The 19,468-nt window shown below is 34.9% G+C and overlaps 2 protein-coding genes across 5 annotated transcripts in view; one reads left to right on the top strand and one right to left on the bottom strand.

The window, feature by feature from the left end:
• The window catches only part of LOC115210398, a 104,442-nt gene extending 89,010 nt beyond the window's left edge, over window positions 1-15,432 (bottom strand). The window contains exons 1-2 of one of the 3 annotated variants that reach the window (XM_029778993.2): window positions 15,179-15,432; window positions 2,524-2,632 (exon numbers count right to left, since the gene is read on the bottom strand). In XM_029778993.2, the coding sequence (XP_029634853.1) occupies window positions 2,524-2,548 (25 nt within the window). In that variant the 5' untranslated portion in view covers window positions 2,549-2,632; window positions 15,179-15,432. Of the gene's footprint in view, window positions 1-2,523; window positions 2,633-14,394; window positions 14,620-14,683; window positions 14,703-15,178 lie in introns of those variants that run through there. The other 2 variants (XM_029778994.2, XM_036501890.1) reach the window with 2 other exon arrangements.
• Window positions 15,433-16,648: 1,216 nt separating this feature from the next.
• Window positions 16,649-19,468, top strand: part of LOC115211098 (double-strand-break repair protein rad21 homolog) — a 28,451-nt gene continuing 25,631 nt past the window's right edge. For both annotated transcript variants that reach the window (XM_029779989.2, XM_029779991.2), the window contains exon 1: window positions 16,649-17,307. The gene's annotated coding sequence lies outside the window, so the exon portion shown is untranslated. The remainder of the gene's footprint in view (window positions 17,308-19,468) is intronic.

A 19,468-nucleotide genomic window follows, 5' to 3' on the forward strand; every position in this document is an offset into this window, starting at 1 on the left:
TTATTTCCTCATCAGTATAGAAAAGTCTTGCCTTCTTTTTGCATGCAATGTTTATTCAGTCATTCATTGTTCTACATCTGTTTTTCAATGTTATTATTGAGGCATTATTTTACAGCCAAATGAAATAGATGCAGATATAGCTGTGTGGTTAAGAAGCTTGCTTCCCAATGATATGGTCTCAGGACCAGTGCTACTGCATGGCACCTTGGGCAAGTGTCTTCTACTGTAAACCTGAGACAATCAAAGCCTTGTGAGTGGATTTAGTAGATGGAAGCTGAAAGAAGCCCATCATGTGTGTGTGTGTCCTTGACTAGAAATCAGGCTATAGTTTTAAATAAGCAATATCATCATACAAGTAATGTTCATTTCCAGTCTTCTGTAAAAACATGTCTGGTCATTAAAAATTTTACCTGGCCTGGAAACAAGAGAGGGTTGGCAACAAGAAGGCCATCAGGCTATAGACAATTTGCCTCAACAAATTCTGTCCATCTGCTCCATGCAAGCATGAAAAAATTAGACAATTATACGATGATAATGGTTTTCTTTCTGTCGCTAATCTATGTTTTTCAAGTAAGGGGTGTTTTCATACCCCTTGTTTTCAAAAGTGAGGAGATACAGAATGGTTTGTTGGCAGGGAATGTCAACATAACACCATTTGTTTTTTGCTCAAGCAGCTTCATGCAAAGATGCTGAATCTAAATATATACACATATATATATGCATGTACACACGTGTGTATAATATATATGCCAGCATGGAAAGCAGACATTAAACAACGATGATATATATATATATATATATATATATATATATATATATATATCATATATATCATATGTACAAGCATATATATATACAGGGTTGGCCAAAAGTCACCCGACAGTAAACCAAAATTCCATAAATACTTAATATTCAATTTTATTTATTCATTCCAATTATGAATTTTTAATAATTGAATGCTGTGAGTTAAAAATCACCATTTTTTTCCCCCTCAACATTTGCCTATTTATTAGCAAAGTTTCATATAAAATAATTTTTAGTTTTAATCTTAGAATTATACGGTTTAAATTTACTGTCAGGTGACTTTTGGCCAACCCTGTATATGCACATGTACATATGTGATGGGCTTCTATACAGTTTCTCCCATCTTTTTATTCCATCACTTAATATTTTTGACACCTCAGTAACTATCGCTGATGAACATGCTGCTTTACCAACTTTCAACTTATACTTTCTGTGAAGATGTGTGGCTTAGAGGTGAGGGTATTCAGCTCACAGCCATAAGTTTGTGAGTTTGATTCCTGGCTGTGCACTGTGTCCTTGAGCAAGACTCTTTATTTCACATTGATCTAGTCTACTCAGTTGGCAAAAATGAGTTGTACCAGTAATTCAAAGGACCAGCCTTGTCACATACTGTTTCATGCTGAATCTCCCTGAGAACTGCATTAAGGACACACATGTCCGTGGAATGCTCAGCCGCTTGCACATTATTTTCACAAGCAGCTTCCAGTTATCTTCTACATTCTAACAGTTGCAGGACATAATGTTAATGAATAAAATTTGCGACCAAAACAAAGGAGGATCAGTCATTTGAGCATTACTCCATAAATGTTATGAAACAAATATTTTAAAATCATTATTAAAACAACCGATGTTGGTGTGTTTATGTCCCCATAACTTAGCGGTTCAGCAAAAGAGACCGATAGAATAAGTACTAGGCCTACAAAAAATAAGTCCTAGGGTCGATTTGCTCGACTAAGGGCGGTGTTCTAGCATGGCCGCAGTCAAATGACTGAAACAAGTAAAAGAGGAAAGAGTAAAATTAAATTATTGCTTACTGCAAACTTAGAAATACCATATTATCATTCATTTTCTTGAATGATTGCACATAAAACACAATCATTTTCCTGAAAAATTATATAAGGCACACAGTAATGTAGCTGGGGTGGGGGCATGAAGAGGAACCTGCAAGGGCAACATTTTTATGGGAGGAGCACTTATGGGGTCTGCTGTATCAGTCTGTACAAGCTTATACAGGGTGGTGGGAACTCAAGGGCTGCCCCCAGTGGTATACACCCTATGCCTCTGAAGCTGTAAAAGAAAATATCCAGAAATTGTTAAATTTGGAAATTACTCTTTACTCTTTTACTTGTTTCAGTCATTTGACTGTGGCCATGCTGGTGCATTGCCTTTAGTCAAGCAAATCGCCCCTAGGACTTATTCTATCGGTCTCTTTTGCCAAACTGCTAAGTTACAGGGATGTAAATACACCAAGTGATGTTGGGGGGGGGGAAACACAAACACACACATACATATATATATAGAGAGAGATATATACGACGGGCTTCTTTCAGTTTCTGTCTACTAAATCCACTCACAAGGCTTTGGTAGGCCCAAGGCTATAGTAGAAGACACATGCCCAAGGTGCCATGCAGTGGGACTGAACCCGGAATTATGCGGCTCGTAAGCAAGCTACTTACCACACAAGCACTATAAAGAATATATAAAAATAAAGTAACATACCTTGCTTCGGTAATACTGAATCCATATTCCAAATGTCCAAGTTATTAGCATGGGTTCATATTTATTTTGTAAGAAGTAACTAATTTGTTACAATATGAAAAATTGTCAACTGAAAAAAAAACGGAAAATTAGCATAATCTAAATGTTCTTCACAAAATGAGTATGAGATATTTTGGCACAGCCATTTTGGTGTCATTGATCTGACAAGGACTTATTTGACATCATACATTCTAATGGGTCTCTCATTCTCCCTCGCCCTCTGTTTAAGCATGTGAACATCTAGTTATGTTTGTAATTGCATTCTGGGTACGACTTTAAACTGCATCTGATAGTGGTGCCCTGGTCCAAGAGTTCCAGGATTTTTGAGGAATGTGGAACCACTTCTTAGCCACTATGGCTCTCTGGTCTACTCTGACCCAGAGTAGTAACACATGTCAGAGTCCCAGCTGTGTGTTAACTAGCTTATTAGGGCTTGCCTACTTATGCATGTAAAGACTGGATCCAGTGGACCCTGTGGAAGAAGCCTTCAGGGTTCAACAGAAGTGAAGGCAGCTGCAGTAACACATTGTGGAGTGGAGAGAGCAAGATGAAGCAATAAGACATCTTGGTCAGCCACTGCATCCATCTCCATCCTTAGTTCTTGACCTGTTCTTGTGCACAAGCCTTCTTCACTTTAAACAGTCATCACATAAGTGATCAGTGATCCTTAATAATACTAGCTGGTCCTCATTGCTCCAACAGATGAACATGATGTTTGTGTGCATGTGTAACCTCTCTCTCTCTCTATCTTTCTCTAAATCAGGCTGAATGTCCAGTCAGCTGTGCCAAATCAACAGCATCTAAACAACCATGTCCAATCATCTCATTCTGCTTCATGATGTTTATAGTTTAATCACAAATCAATAATTAAAAATGTTATTAACATATACTTCCCCAGGATTATTTGAGACACATTCATTTTGTTCCAGTTGTTATGTGGCCTCTTAATTTTAGTATTGGAAATTTAAATTCTAGAATATAGTAGAAGCTGGTGGCATGTAAAAAGCACCCACTGCACTCTCAGATGGGTTGGCATTAGGAAAGGCATCCAACTGAAGAAACCTTGCCAGATCAGAGCCTGGTGCAGCCTCCTGGCTTGACAGTCCTGAGTGAAACCGTCCAACTCATGCCAGCATGGAAAGTGGGCGTTAAATGATGTTGATCATGATGAAGTTACAGAAGAATGCTAGTTCCATGTTGACACTTTTTTAGCACTTTAACATTCACATTATTCACTCAAGAGCTTGTAGCTTTGAGATTTTGATGAGCTATTAATTTTTAGAATGATATTGTAGGATCGGTGTGAGAGGTAAGATCTGGACAGTTTGAACATAAAATGCATAGAATATTTTAGCTGTATATGGCTGGTTTAAATAATAAAGTGTTAAATAGTTTGAACAGATTAGATAATGGTACATTCATACAATGAATATCTCAATCACTCTTATTTAACCCTTTCATTACTGTATTTATTTTGAGATGCTCTGTGTTTCTTTCAATTGTTTTAAATAAAACAAAGAATTTAGTAAATTAACTTCGTTATCATTAAGCTAGTGTTAGGAACATAAATTTTAACTAAGATTTGGTGGAAGATTTGAATTCAAAACTTATGGAAACAAGACATTTATACCAAAGAGCCAGAGCCGGTTTCAGTTGGGTTGGTAACGAAAGGGTTAAAAGATTTTTCTAAGAAGTGAATAATGAATCGGTTTAGATTGGTTTATGGCTGCCACAAACTCTCAGACATTGGTAAGACTGATACCATCGTTGGTCCCCTTGAACAGCAACATGATGATGGTGGCATGAAAAACATAAGAAAGGAATTCCAGAAGGGTGACTTGTAGAAAATGATCGAGGAAAAATGATAGTGTAGAGCCAGGGGAAGGAGAGAAACAATGTGGGTGGCAAGAAGAAAAGTCAGTCAGTCAAGTGGACCAGAGTGGAAATGACACACAAGACCAGGGAGTTTCAAAGAACAATGGCCACTACAGTAACAGTAGAAATGGCAGAGTGGAGAACTAAGTTCTCCACTCTGCCATTTCTACTGTTACTGTAGGGCCATTGTTCTTTGAAACTCCCTGGTCTTGTGTGTCATTTCCACTCTGGTCCACTTGACTGACTGACTTTTCTTCTTGCCACCCACATTGTTTCTCTCCTTCCCCTGGCTCTACACTATCATTTTTCCTCGATCATTTTCTACAAGTCACCCTTCTGGAATTCCTTTCTTATGTTTTTCATGCCACCATCATCATGTTGCTGTTCAAGGGGACCAACGATGGTATCAGTCTCTGGGTGAGAAATCAGAGTGCATTGGCAAGTGTGTCCATTCCAGTCTATCTGGTGACCATTTTTAAGGATGTTGTCTAGGATATCTGTAAGTAAAAAAGCCGTACTGTCTTAGATGTGGAAGCAGTAATCAAATGGGATTTCAAGAATGAGTCATTTCAGAAGAAAGATCTTGGAATTATATATTAGTTTTTAAAGGCTTTTACCTACATCAAAAGTTGAATTTATTGAAATTCACAGCAAATAAAACTATGACATTTTCATATAAGAAAGAAAGAAAACTATGAAGTCATGAAGTAAAAGATTAAGTTACTGTTTCAAAGTAAAAGCAAACTAATTCTTAAAGAACCAAATTTATTTGCAAAAGAACCAGAGTCTTCAAAGTTGGAGAAGTGTCATTTGAACAGATGGAAAAAAAAAAAAAGTAAACAAACACTGGATTTTGCAAATATCAAAATATTTAAGATATTAGTAGTGCTGGTGCCATGTAAAAAGGACTCAGTCCACTCTGTAAGCTAGTTGGTGTTAGAAAAAGCATCCAGCTGTAAAAACCATGCCAAAATAGACAGTGAAGCCTTGTGCAGTCTTCTGTCAAACCATCCAACCCATGCCAACATGGAAAACGGACGTTAAATGATGATGAACATTTTCTGACATTAGTCAATAACATAGCTCCTTAGGGCAAACAAGGGAGCCTCTATATAGACACTTGTTAGAAATAGGCACCAAATCCCTCATAACCATCTCATAAAAGGAAGGACATATTGAATAATGTAATTCCTTATACAATATGACTGTTAAAGATAGATAATATGGTCATGGCTGGAACATATTTAACCACAAGTTTGCTTGATCAGGGCTGACATAGCACTAATCAACAGCTTAAACCTCTTATATGCCTTTAATAGTTCCTTATTTAAGGCAATGTTACTTCAGTAAACAAGGATTTTAATTGGATCAAACACTCAACTTATAAGCAATAACTCAATTCCTTAGAATGTTACTTCTTCACTAGCTACTTGATTACAACATATAAAACATGAAGTCCTTTCTTATTTCCATCTCATCAACATAGACATTGCTTGAAGATTCGTTATACTCCCTATGTTCTAACTTATTAACAATACTTGATTATTTCATATCACATACAACACTCTCCATTCTTTTATACCCTTTCAATCTATTCATTTGTAACGTAGGCACAAGAAGTATAGGTAATCATATTTTAACTGGTACTTATTTTATCAATGCAATTTCAAACTCAAATATAAAGAGACATACTGTATTTATTCAAGAACAAAATGATGTAGAATATAATGCGACATGGTCGTATACATTGTGTACCTAAAACTCAATGATATGTTTTATCCTCATTTTTCTACTCGAGTATACACAACGAGACATGGAAGAGCACTGTGAAAATCAACAGAAAGCTAGACGTGTTCCACTGCAGATGCTTGAGAACGATTCTGAGAATGTATTGGCAAGATCATGTAACCAATGAAGACAATCTAAAGAAAGCCAACAGAAGATCACTTAGCTAAATCCTCACAGAACAAAGATTAAAACTAGCAGGTTACATACTCTGACTTTCAGAACCCCATTCTAAAACAGCTTTCAAACAGGCACCACTGGAGGAACAAAGAAAGAGAGGAGGACCGAAAACTACATGGCATAGATCATTCATAACAGACATAAGAGAGGCCAATAGCCCATAGCCAGATGCATTGAAAACTACAACCAACAGAAACCAGTGGCATCAACTAGCTGCCCAAAGTGCTCAAGAGCACAGGAGGAACTGGTAATGCTACTTCCAAATTGGACCCAGCTGCTTTGTATTTAATTTCTTGCTTTATGGTGAAGAATATTGGTTTCAAATTTTGGCACAAGGCCAGTTTATGGTGAAGACTATTGCAAGACATTTTGTCTACTGCTCTACCACTTCTATTAATCCCCTGTCCTCATGTTCATCATCCTTAACAATGAATACCATCCCAAACAAAATTCTCCAGATTATAAATTATTAGCACTATGACCCGGCAATGCCGGGTCATAGTGCTAATGCATGCATATACAGCTGTGTGCATGTGCACATACATGCGAGTACTGTCCAAATCTCTGACCAATCGCATACAGCTAGCTGGCATTCAATGGGCGTATCAAGTTTCAGGTATTTTGATTGGGCTTTGGATAGAAAATTCACAAAAAAGTCACTTCTATTGATTTTTTAATGGCTTTGCAGGGTGACTGGGGAAATGTAAAGATGTGCACAACCACCCTTGAACAGTTTTGAATGACCATAGAAAGTGCGAGGCCGCTAACTTAAAAATTGTGGATTTGTATAAAGGACACACACACACAGACATTTTGCCGTTTATATATAGAGAGATAACATGTTGCTACACCCATCACATATTAACAACAAAATGAAAATACTAAAACTTAAGAATGACTTAAACACATTAGGATCACAGTTCACAGCTCTTGTATAATGTTATAGTACCTTCATAATATCCAACCACCCACAATGACTTATCTCAAAGAAACAATCTTCATCATTGTTACAACATCCAATTATATCAAAACCACTTTCTGTAATTTCTATTTCTTCACTAGAATGAAAAAGAGTGTTGTAGAGCCAACAAAGAGGGAATCTATGTAACCACTGAACCTTGTAGAAATAACAGCCAAATATCACTCACATCACAGTTTTATCTAAAACTAGCAGTATCGCCCGGCGTTGCTCGGGTTTGTAAGGGAAATAACTATAAAGCATTTTTAGAGAGTTATAGCCAAAAATGGGAAAAAAATGATGGTAAATATTTTTTTTAGTTAAAAAGGTCGAGTTGCATCCCCTAGACAGTCTGTAGTTTGTGTTCTAATTCTTGACCCCATGTCGAATTTATCGATTTTTTTCAGAACTGGGGAACTTTTCAAAATTTCGCTGCGTTAGTTTTGAATTATGACATTGGGCTATGTGTGTGTCAAGTTTCATCAGAATCGGTTGAAAGCCGTGGTCAGGGTGAGGGTACAAGCAAACAGACACACAGAAACACACACAGACAAACTGCCGTTTATATAGAGAGAGATAAATGACAGCATGATCGTGATTAAAATGCCTTAGATCATAAGGCTGACTTAGGGCAAAACAATGAAAAATCTCAAGTACTTATGCACAACTAAATCTACTTTGTCCACAGCTACTGTAGCTATCATATGAACAGATTGGATAACAAAATAAGTAAAATACTCCGGCTTTGTTGAGACCCCCTTCAGTCATGACTGATTGCACCTAGAAAGTTACCCTCCCAGGCACAAGTCTGGGCAAGGTTGTTTATGGAAGACCAGCAGTTGCCCATGCATACTGGCCTCCCCTCTCCACACTACCAGTGTTATCCAAGGGTAAGGCAACAGCAGATACAGCTTGGCACCTGTGACGTCGCAACTCATTTCTACAGCTGAGTGAACTGGAGCAACATGAAATAAAGTGTCTTCCTCAAGAACACAACACGCAGCCCGGTCCGGGATTCGAAGTCACAACCTCACAATCGTAAGCTCGACGCTCTAGCCATTGAGCCATGTGCCTTCACTAAAATGCCCCTCTGGAATTCCTTTCTTATGTTTTTCATGCCACCATCTTCATGTTGCTGTTCAAGGGGACCAACGATGGTATCAGTTTTACCAATGTCTGAGAGGTTGTGAAATACCCCAGCTACACTCAACATAACCAACCCTTATATGATAGAATTTGTGATGTAGTCCATGACCAGGGGTGAAGCACAACTGGTGGGTTGGATTTGTAGATTACCGCTAAGTGTTTGACTGCTACCCAGTATGATTCAACTCCAGTAAAACTGACTAGAACTAATCAACAATGAGTGTTTTAAGTCCAGCACTCCTCTCACCCAGTCACTTTCTTCTTTCCTCAGTGCATGACCTAGCTACCTCATCCTATTTCTTTTCCCAACAACCATTATTGTCTCTATTCTCGTCATTCTCTGAAATTCATTATTAGTCTTCCTCTTTCTCGACAATACTCTATTCATTCACCAAACTGTTCTCATTTCCAGTCTTTACAACTGTCTTTGCTGCACCATGTTCATTACCAATATCTCACTCACATGATTCAAACATAGAACTTGTTTGTGTATCTTGGTTTAGAATAGGTACATAATCTCCTTAAAGATTGTAAGAACAACATTTTGTACCAGAAGGGGCATGTTTGACTAGGATTACACAAAATTTAAAATCTGGCAAGTCAACAAAGAAGCCTCTGCACAGTCAACTGATGGACTAGAAATAGCTGCCAAATTCCCCTCAGTTGACAATTCTTGGTATAACAAAGATCTCCAAGCTTTATAAAGCTTAGGGCCTCACTAAGTCCAACTCCAGCACTGAGCCCAGTCACTTTGGCCATTAGTTGACCAAGCTAGCTGTCCCCCAATTGTCATGCTGTCCCTGAACTTACAAAACATTATTAACATTGTAGAATCTATTATTATTTAACCCAAGGTAGTTATGATCAAATAGATCTATAATCAAAGTCATTCTAACCATGACCATCTTATTTTTTTCCTCAAAAACTGTATATCTAAGACATTATTCAAAGTCCCCTTTCATGCTTTTCAAGAGGTGGGGTATGGCATAAATTAAATTTAGCAGGCATCCAAACTAAACGAGGTCTGATCAAAAAGTATTGAGACTGTTGCTATGGTAAAAGAGCTAAAGTACGCAGAGTAAAGCCGCTTGGCACAGATTGACCTTGAACTATATCATGCATGCACACTAAATAATAACATTCTTACTCACTTCCATTGTTTATAGCAGCACTTGTAAGTAAAGGGTGTAGAGTGCGATCATCTCACCACACCACAGAAGATCCATCAGTGACCATAGCAGAGAAAATGTGTGTGTGTGTGTGTGTGTGTGTGCATGGAAAGAGACATGGCTTCAAGGTTATTATAGCTAAGAATATTTCCAAAAATCAAATCCCACTTGAAAGGAACAAGATTTCAAGACGTTGAAGAAATCCAAGAGAATGCGACAAGGCAGCTTCTCACTATCCCCAAAAAAGGAGTTCCAGGAATGCTCCAGTCAATGAAAATAACACTGGATAAAGTGAGTGGCTTCAGAAGGGGACAACTTCAAAGAAGACTAAATGTTGAATTGACATGTGTTGCAGTTTTCCTTTTTTTATAGCACCAGTCCTGATACTTTTCGATCAGACCTATTACAGAGCCCTTTGTGGAATCTGCTTGATTCTGCACTCTTTTACTTATTTCAGTCATTTGACTGTGGCCATGCTGGAGCACCATCTTTAGTCGAACAAATTGATCCTAGGACTTATTCTTTGTAAGCCTAGTACTTATTCTATCGGTCTCTTTTGCCGAACTGCTAAGTTACGGGGACGTAAACACACCAGCATCGGTTGTCAAGCGATGTTGGGAGGAAAAACACAGACACACAAATATATATATATATATACAACGGGCTACTTTCAGTTTCCATCTACCAAATCCACTCACAAGGCTCGAGGTTATAGTAGAAGACACTGAGTGAACCCGGAACCATGTGGTTCGTAAGCAAGCTACTTACCACACAGCCACTCCTATGCACTAGAAACAAAATGATCAAGAAGATAAGATACTGGAATATTAATTCCTAAGTAATCAGCTCAAATCCACTGCAGTTCTGTTATATAGTTGAGTAGTACACTTAAATTACATATCAGCCACTAGCATAGCTAGAGTGTGTGCTGCCCAGAGTGGCCCTTCCATTTGCTGCCCCTGTACCCCACTAAAAACACATACTGCTTACAGTAGACCCAAAGTGCAGTGCAGGACAGACCACCCCCTCCACTAGCTGTCCAAGAATTTGGACCTGGAGATTTCCATTTCCAGCAACTTCAAGGGCCACCTCCCAGTGGTGTCGGGCGTCAACGAAGAGCCCTCAACTACAACATGACGGCCAAAGTTTTTTTTTTTCCCAAGGTCTGGGGTCTCCTGCCCCTAAGCCCTAGATCATCACCTAATCACCCTTACCCGTCCTGTTGCTTAACAACAACAACAACTAGCTACACTAGTAATCACATCTGTTCATTTATGTACAGGTAATTAAGTATCAAAATTGTGGGATCATCATCATCATCATCTACTTTTCCATGCTTGCAAGGGTCAGATGAGGTTTACTGAGGCAAATTTTCTACAGCTGGATGCCCTTCCTCTCACCAACCCTCACCTGTTTCTAAACAAGGGTAATATTTTCCCAAGGTCAAATTGGCTTTACATAACACTGGAAATGAATGACACTGTATGATAGTGACACCCATTTACAACTATCAGTGAACTAGTTAGCAGTAAACCAGTTCAATACACACTGTGCCTGCATTTCTGCATCTACTTGTCCTCATTGTCTCAAATCCTTCCTTCCTTACCTGAAATACAACACTGAGAATTCCCGTGTTACTGTAAAAAATTTCGCCATATAGTAAAATTCATCATAGGGGCAATTATATCAGCATTTTATAAAATAAAAGTAAAAAAGAATGCTAAAAAGTTTTATCGAGGCATTAAATAGCTAAGTCTTTAATTCAGCGTCAAACATTAAGAAAAACATGATGGTCATTTAAAAACAAAATTTCTAACAGCAAATTCTCCTATAAGCAGGATTTCCAACCTATCTATGGTTTCCTCTCAGTCTGGAACTGCTCACAAGAGTCTTTCCTGTACAAATTCATTTCCTTCTTTTATATTAAAACAAAATATTTTAACTTTATTTTGAATCTGGTGGATCTGATGTGTAACATTACTACTAGCAAGCTCACATTTGCTAAAGGTTATACTTTTGGATTCACATAAGTGACATCATCACCATCGTTTTAACATCTACATTTCCATGCTTGCATGAGCCAGGTGGAGTTTTACTCAGGCAGATTTTCTACAGTCAGATGCCCTCCTTGTCACCAACCCTCACCTGTTTCCAAGCAAGGTGAGATTTCGCTATGGCTAGATATGTTTATGCAGGATACTGGAAATGAACGATACTACATATATGAGTCTACCATGTGATGACAAGAAGAGACATGTACATGCATTCACGCTTATATACGAATATATATATCACAAGCTTTTTCCAGGTTTTGTCTACCAAATCCACTTATAAGGGTTTGGTCGGCCCCAGTAAGAAACACTTGCTCAATGTGCCACGCAGTGGGACTGAACATGAAACAACATGGTCGGGAAGTGAACTTTTTAGCTACACAACCATGTCTGCTGCTTTTTACTTGTAGATATATTCAAATAATTCTTTCTAACTTTCCTAAATTACAGTTGGGGCTCATATTTAATAAGGCAGATTGAAACTGGGATCAGTTACACTACATTTAATGTTATCCATTCACTAAATATATTTTATAGAGGAAGCTATTTTTATTCTCTTTAACTTTAATTTCAAAGCTGCAAGAAACATTATCTAATAGGTTGTCATATTTCTTTTCCCGTCTGAAACCGAACACATTGAATAAAGATATGTCATTACAACTCTTTTATTATAACTTCATTCATTATCTGGAATGCATTACTAGAGGAATAGAAAAATATTAGAAGCATTTAAAGTGAGTGTTTGTTAGTTAAGTTAAGATCTGGCCTATTCAATCTTGTCAAGAAGAAACTACTCATAATTTTCCGAAAGATTTTGTGTAAGTCCGTGATGATAAATGATTGGCATAAATTTACCAAAGTCTAACTGAATAAGTTCTCGTTTATGCACAAACGATGAAAATTCAAGAATAGTTATGCAATAAAATAAATACATGCATCAAGGCGAAAAGTCAGCTTGTAAGCGATTTGAGTGCAGACAAGTCCGAAGTTCTAGCAAGTTCTATTTTTTTTAATGACTTTTAATTGTCATTTAACAGATGTTAAACCTGTAACATTGATAAATAACACTTCCTGTAGAATGGATTTATATAAAGAGTTAATTACAAAATTTGGAAATGATTTTTTTTTTAAGCAAAAGAACTGTTGTTTCGCCGCAGATCAACTCAATTCCAATCAAACAGACCTATAATTAAAGGCGTTCCCGCCAGGGCTTCCTTCCCTGTGTTGTTGGTATATCAGGGATATATGTTGTTCCCAAATGTACCTCCTTTTGTATTTAAATTTAAGGCGCTAGGGTGTAATTTGAGGGAAATCTGACTGCTATATCTTGCAATTAAGAATTTGAAATAGAAGTTAAATAAATTGAATGCGGACATATCTGAGATGAAGGCCATTACACATGCATACCCATAGGCAAGGAGAAACGGCCCATATATTATTTTTTTTTAAACGAGTGATTGAATCTTCAATCACTCAAGACCATTAATTGTAAACTGAAAGGAAAGGAATAGTTTAATCTTAAAGGATGCGAGCATGTGTTTATGTTATATTGTACATATATAATTTGAGAGCATGATAGTCCGATGCTGTCTTGTTTTATTTCTTTCAATGACTTTTCAACATTAAGTTGTCATTTATCAGCTGTTCTAGTGTTTATATATATATTTATTTATTTCTGATGAAACTACAGGAGTAATTGAAAGCGCTAATATGAAGAAATAATATGTGATATGTAAATAAATATATTTTTTTACAACCATCCAGCATTCTGAACACCTTTTTCTTTCATATATATATATATGTGTATATATATATATATATATATATACATATATATATATATATATATATATGGCATAGTTTCTTCGCCTATATATACACCCATCCCAAACTGACCATTGTAAAAGAAAATTCTATACTGAAAAATATAAACACTAATGTTTCAAATTTTGGCACAAGGCCAGAATAATAAAGATAAAATCATGCAAGTGAAATCTAATCATTTTGGGCGTCACATTTTAATACTAGAAAAAAAATCATTGAATTGAATTATTCAATATTATATAGTAAATACCGGATATGCTGGGGATTTATTTTTGTTTGCTTTTTTTTTTACAGTAAGAAGTTTCCTCGATTAGAAAACAATTTTAAAAAAACAAACTATATTGTCTACCTTAAAGTTACTTTAAAATATTTTATTTTATTTTCACGAAATGCATGAGGATATATACAAATCATATAAAATCATTTAAAGTCATTTTAACAATTTAATTTAAAAGAAAATAACTAAAGTCAAAATACAAAACTTTTTTTTCATTGATATATATACATATATATATAACCTTGGATTTTATAATTTCAGAAATATATGTAGAATTTACAAGAGAAAATTGGACAGCAACTTCAAAGTTTTGCCTTAGCAGTCATGTGATTGACTAATGACTAGTGAATGAAACCTTCGAGGTCACTGTCTACCTTTTGTATGTTAATAAACATGGTACTCTAGTAAATAATACTGAGCAATCCTTCAATCTCATGTTCCAAGTGTTTTTGTACTTCACATGAAAAACAAGCAATATATATATATATATATGCAATTAAACTGAATAATCTCTCAGAATATCAATTAGTTTATTAATTAAATTCAATTTAAAATATACATACATACGTAAATGCACATTGGTTCTACTAAACATCACAGAGGAATCATTAACTTTTTTTAAAGTCCTTTAAAGATAAAGGCTTCTGGACAATTATCTATGTCAACTTTTTAAAGATTAATCCAAAATTTGGTTATTTATTAAAATATTAGGAATAAACTGGTTCGATCGAAAGGAATAATTAGATGGTAGAATCCCACTATTTTTGATGGAAGTAAATAAGTATATATTTAAACAAAACAGTAGTCTTTGCTGGCAAATAGAATGAATTAACTTAGAAAAATGCGTGCTACTCACTATTAATATATGTGTGTGTCAAGAAGTAGATGGAAGCATCAAAGTTGCTGAGACAAGCCGTGAGAGAAAAGAAACCATACAATGAACTTTAAATAGTTTTTACATCTTGTCTAACACACTGTGATATCTTCTTTATATATACAGGTCTCGTGTTATTTTATTCATAACACCATTGTTATTGATTTTCAAGAAAAAGCACATAGAACGTTTTGTTGAGTGAAATGTCGAGACAATTAAGATCTGATGATCAGTAAGATAATTTACATTAGGTTAAATAAAAATAAAAAATATAAACGACTTGCATCTGATTTATTGTTCTGCAATGTGAACAACTTGTTTGAAGATGAACATCTAAATTTCGTGAGGCTTTTTTGTTTGTTTGTTCTTTTTTTCTCACCCTCACCTTACAGAAATATAATTAAGAAGAGAGCACTATCTTTTTCTCCTTAATTACATGAAATTAAGCGTTTATATTATATATATTTTTAATTTTACCTTTCAGTTGGAATTTTGTTTTCATATAAATTCATTTACCAGTTGCATCTAAGACGCAGAAAATAGAAAAATCCTTCGAAATAACATAGTTGGCTCTTTAAACATATATATGTATATATATACACACACAGACGTGCGAAGCAGCGAGCGAGGAAGCCAAGTTGTTCTACCGGTTTGCATTAGAAAGGGGAGGATTATGAGTGAGAGGAGTAGTGACAACAAGAAACATTATTATAATGATGGTAGTGATGGTCATATTCTGCACAGCTCTATCTGAACGAACAACAATCAGTTAAATTGTGCTCTACATACATAGACACACACACATATCTATATATATATATACATACGCACATACATAGATATACATACACACATACATAGATATACATACACATATACCTTAATATATATATATATATATATAAAACACATATACATACACACGCACATCTCTCTCTCTCTCCCCCTCTATATATATATAAAAATGTATACATACATACATATGTATGTATAGTGAATATGCTGGGGAAAGGAAACCTAACCACGACAAATTACACGTTCACTGATATCATTGGTTTTTAGCTTTTTATTTCCATGTTATCTATATTATAATTTGCATAAAGCATAGTTTTTTTTTTACTCTCTCTCTCTGTACGGAAAACAGAAATGTGATACATATATATGTATGTATATATACACACATACATGCACATACGCATACATACATATTTAACCAGAAGCGTGCGAACGACAGAAATACTAAGAGCAACAGACAGGGGAATGGAATTGCATGACGTATTCGTCTAGCCGTAATGTCGCCACCCCCTCCTCTCTCTCTCTATACACACTCGCACACTATATATATATATATATAATAAATATATAGGAAGGCTTAAGGAATAAAACTGTGGTCCGGAACGTTTCCATAAATGTGTTGCATTAAAAAAGAAAAAATATTTTCTCTAAAAAAATATTTAGTTTATACGAAGCTATACAGCTTTTCACGATTAGATTTACTTGATTAGATGACGTAAAAGACTTCGTATCATCATTGATTATTTTTTATTTTTAAAAAAATGTTAACAGTTTAAAGTAAAACTACATATTATTTATTTACATAAATAACGCGTTAATTTTTATTGATTAAGTTAATGAAGAATCTCAAATAATTATATATGGATATCTGTTATTTACCCTAATTAAGAAATTTACAGATATGGGATACGCATACATGCACACATATATATGCTTGCATGTTTGAGTATATATATAGATATGATAATCAAAATGTTTAATAAAACTGATTCTTCCGAAATAAATTGCATATAACCATCTCTTAGTTTCATTAACAACTATATAAGCCATCCCTTGGCCTCTCCCTTGAAGTTATTCTTCAATCTAAAGGGCGTTCCATGGGCAGGGCCTGTTTAAAAAGAATCGTTTCAAAAACGAGGCTCTGCGTTACTAAAGTAATGTCTTAGTCACAGCGGAACCATTTTCGGGAATTTTATCAAGAATATCGTTTTCTACTTATACAATTTGGCCTTGATCGAATTTTTTTTCGTAACACCCAACTTTAATTTTTAATAACAAAGCAATAGTTTCAAAATGGTGCCAGTTGTTAATTTAGAAAGTGATTTAAGAAGAGGGATCCGTTGACCTAAATCTCGTTCTACTCCTCGTTTCTTCTTTCTAAAAGGATTAATTCGCACTTATGAATGTCTGTGTTTTCGGATTTCAATTTGGTTTTTTTATATATTTTTTAAATGCATTACACAAAATTTAAACAACTTCATCCCGTCTTTATAAATTCTACTGGATTTTATTTCGCTAAGATTTAACGAGATTAAATAAGCCGTGTCAGTATTGACTTTAACGAAGTAATTAAAACACTCTGACGGAACTATTTTCTTGGTCGGAGGTATATACGGTAATTAGACTTTATTCGAACTGCTTGTTTGGGCGGGAAACAAAAGGGACGCCATCTTGGAAAATGAAATTTGTCTGTTATTAATTATGTGGCTTTTTGCTACGATTTTTAGCAATCACCCGCCGGATTTTACTATACATGTTGATTGAATGTTGTTAATTAGATAACGAAGATTTAACTGCATATCGACAATCGGGTAAGTAAGCGCCAGTTATACATTGCTGATATTTTATCTGAAAACTTGCGGGTCCTTCGTGAACTAGTCCATCGGTTGGTTGGCCAGCTTAACTGATAAACATATGTCTAGTACAGAGAGAAGAGTTGGTTTTTTTTCTGGGCCGAACGTTTATTTACTTTAACGCGAAGTAACATAGCTTCTGAATTGGATAGGTTGCAGGAAAATAGACTGATTTATTTTTTATAGTATATTTATTGTTTTTAATGCTTAATATAGTAACAATTTGTTTTCTAAACAGTGTATATATATGTTGGTATGCGTGGATGATATATATAGATAGATAGATAGGTATATACCCTGTGATATAGGTATATATATTTATATATATATATATATATATATATATATGTGTGTGTGTGTGTATATATAGTATTCGCTGGTCTACTGGTTGAGGCGTACTTTCTTGTCACCACCGCATCTTATCTTTCCTTCCCAATTTATTTTAAAAGCTGCACATGCATTTATATTTATTTCCGTCCCTTCTTCACAGGCTATAACGAGAAATTCGTTTATTTCAATTATATCCAAGTAAATTGCCTTCGATAAATACAAATTGTTGCACACATTTCTACCTATGCTATTTTGATTAAATTGGGCTTTTTTTTATTATTAAATAACCCCACATTTTTGCTGCTATTGATTTTATTTATTCATCTCTCCATCTATATTTAATATTTCCCTTTGGCGGAAGGTATATGTGTATATATATATATATATATAATATGCATCTATACATATAATCTTCATGTATACACACACAAGCATATTTATCTTCACACGTTATATATATATATATATAATATATATATATATATACACACACATATATATATATATATATATATATACACACATATATATATATACACACACATATATATATACACACACACACATATATATATATATATATATATATATATATATACACACACACACACATACATATATATATATATATATATATACACACACACATATATATATACATACACAAAAATATTTTAGTTCATTCTGTCTCAACACACACGCACATATACACTTTTGGCTTAATTTTGAAAATAATTTTGATTTATTCAGTTTTTACTTGTCTATATTTGAAACTTAGCCATTTTCAATATTTTAAATTAACTTCAGCCAGGTAAAAATTTTAAAAAATTTCTTCTCGATGTAGGAATGGTGTGTTATCATCAATAAAGTATTTATATGCCTATCATAAACCTAATTAAACGAGAGAAAAAATAGTTCTTTGACGAATTTATTCCATATTTACGTCGAATGTTCTCTCATGATTAGATACGTGTAAAATTCAATGTCAGCAAAGATGTGCGTGATTATGCTCTAATTTATCTTCATCTTACAGATTGGCATAATATTGTAATTTTAGACACTCTGCTCTATTAAATATTGGGTTTTTAATGCATTTTTCTCCCCCCAAACAATTATATAATAATAATCATAACCGAAACCAGCGTGTTTGTGTATAATTTTCATCAGTCTTACCACCAAATACTTGGAAATATATCCATAATCGTATCAATTCGATACCGCTCACTAGTAGCTTCTGAATTCAAATTTATTTTATACATAGATCAAAGATTTTTTTAATCAGCTGTTATTATTTATCTTCAGTGAATTAAATTGATTTAAAATAAGGAAATCGAAATAGAAATTAGATTTCTTTTGCTATTGATTGCTGCAACTCTTTCTTCCATATTGGAATTATTTTTTTTCTTTATTTCTGAATATTCTAATTTCTCAGATCCTTATATCTAATTTTCTTTACACGTAAGCATTTTGTGAATTTTCCTAATTCGAAAGGCAAATATATCTTGTGTAATAGTGTACGGAGAGAGAGAAATATCTTGTGTAAAATACTAAGTTTCTCGTCATCGTCGTCCAGTATTCGTAATAATGTCTGTCCTGTTGAGTTTTCAAGCTAAGCTGTCTGTTCGTTAAAAATGGGTCATACGACTGATGGGAGATCACTCTCACAGAGACCAACCATTTTTACTGGCTCTATTGATTAATGACAGTCTGATGTTTGCATGACGGCTTACACACGATGACTGGTCGCCACTTGCGATGCCGCTACCTTTTTATATGATGACGCGGTTAG

This window comes from Octopus sinensis, linkage group LG4 (assembly GCF_006345805.1).
Source record: "Octopus sinensis linkage group LG4, ASM634580v1, whole genome shotgun sequence".
Classification (NCBI taxonomy): domain Eukaryota; kingdom Metazoa; phylum Mollusca; class Cephalopoda; order Octopoda; family Octopodidae; genus Octopus; species Octopus sinensis.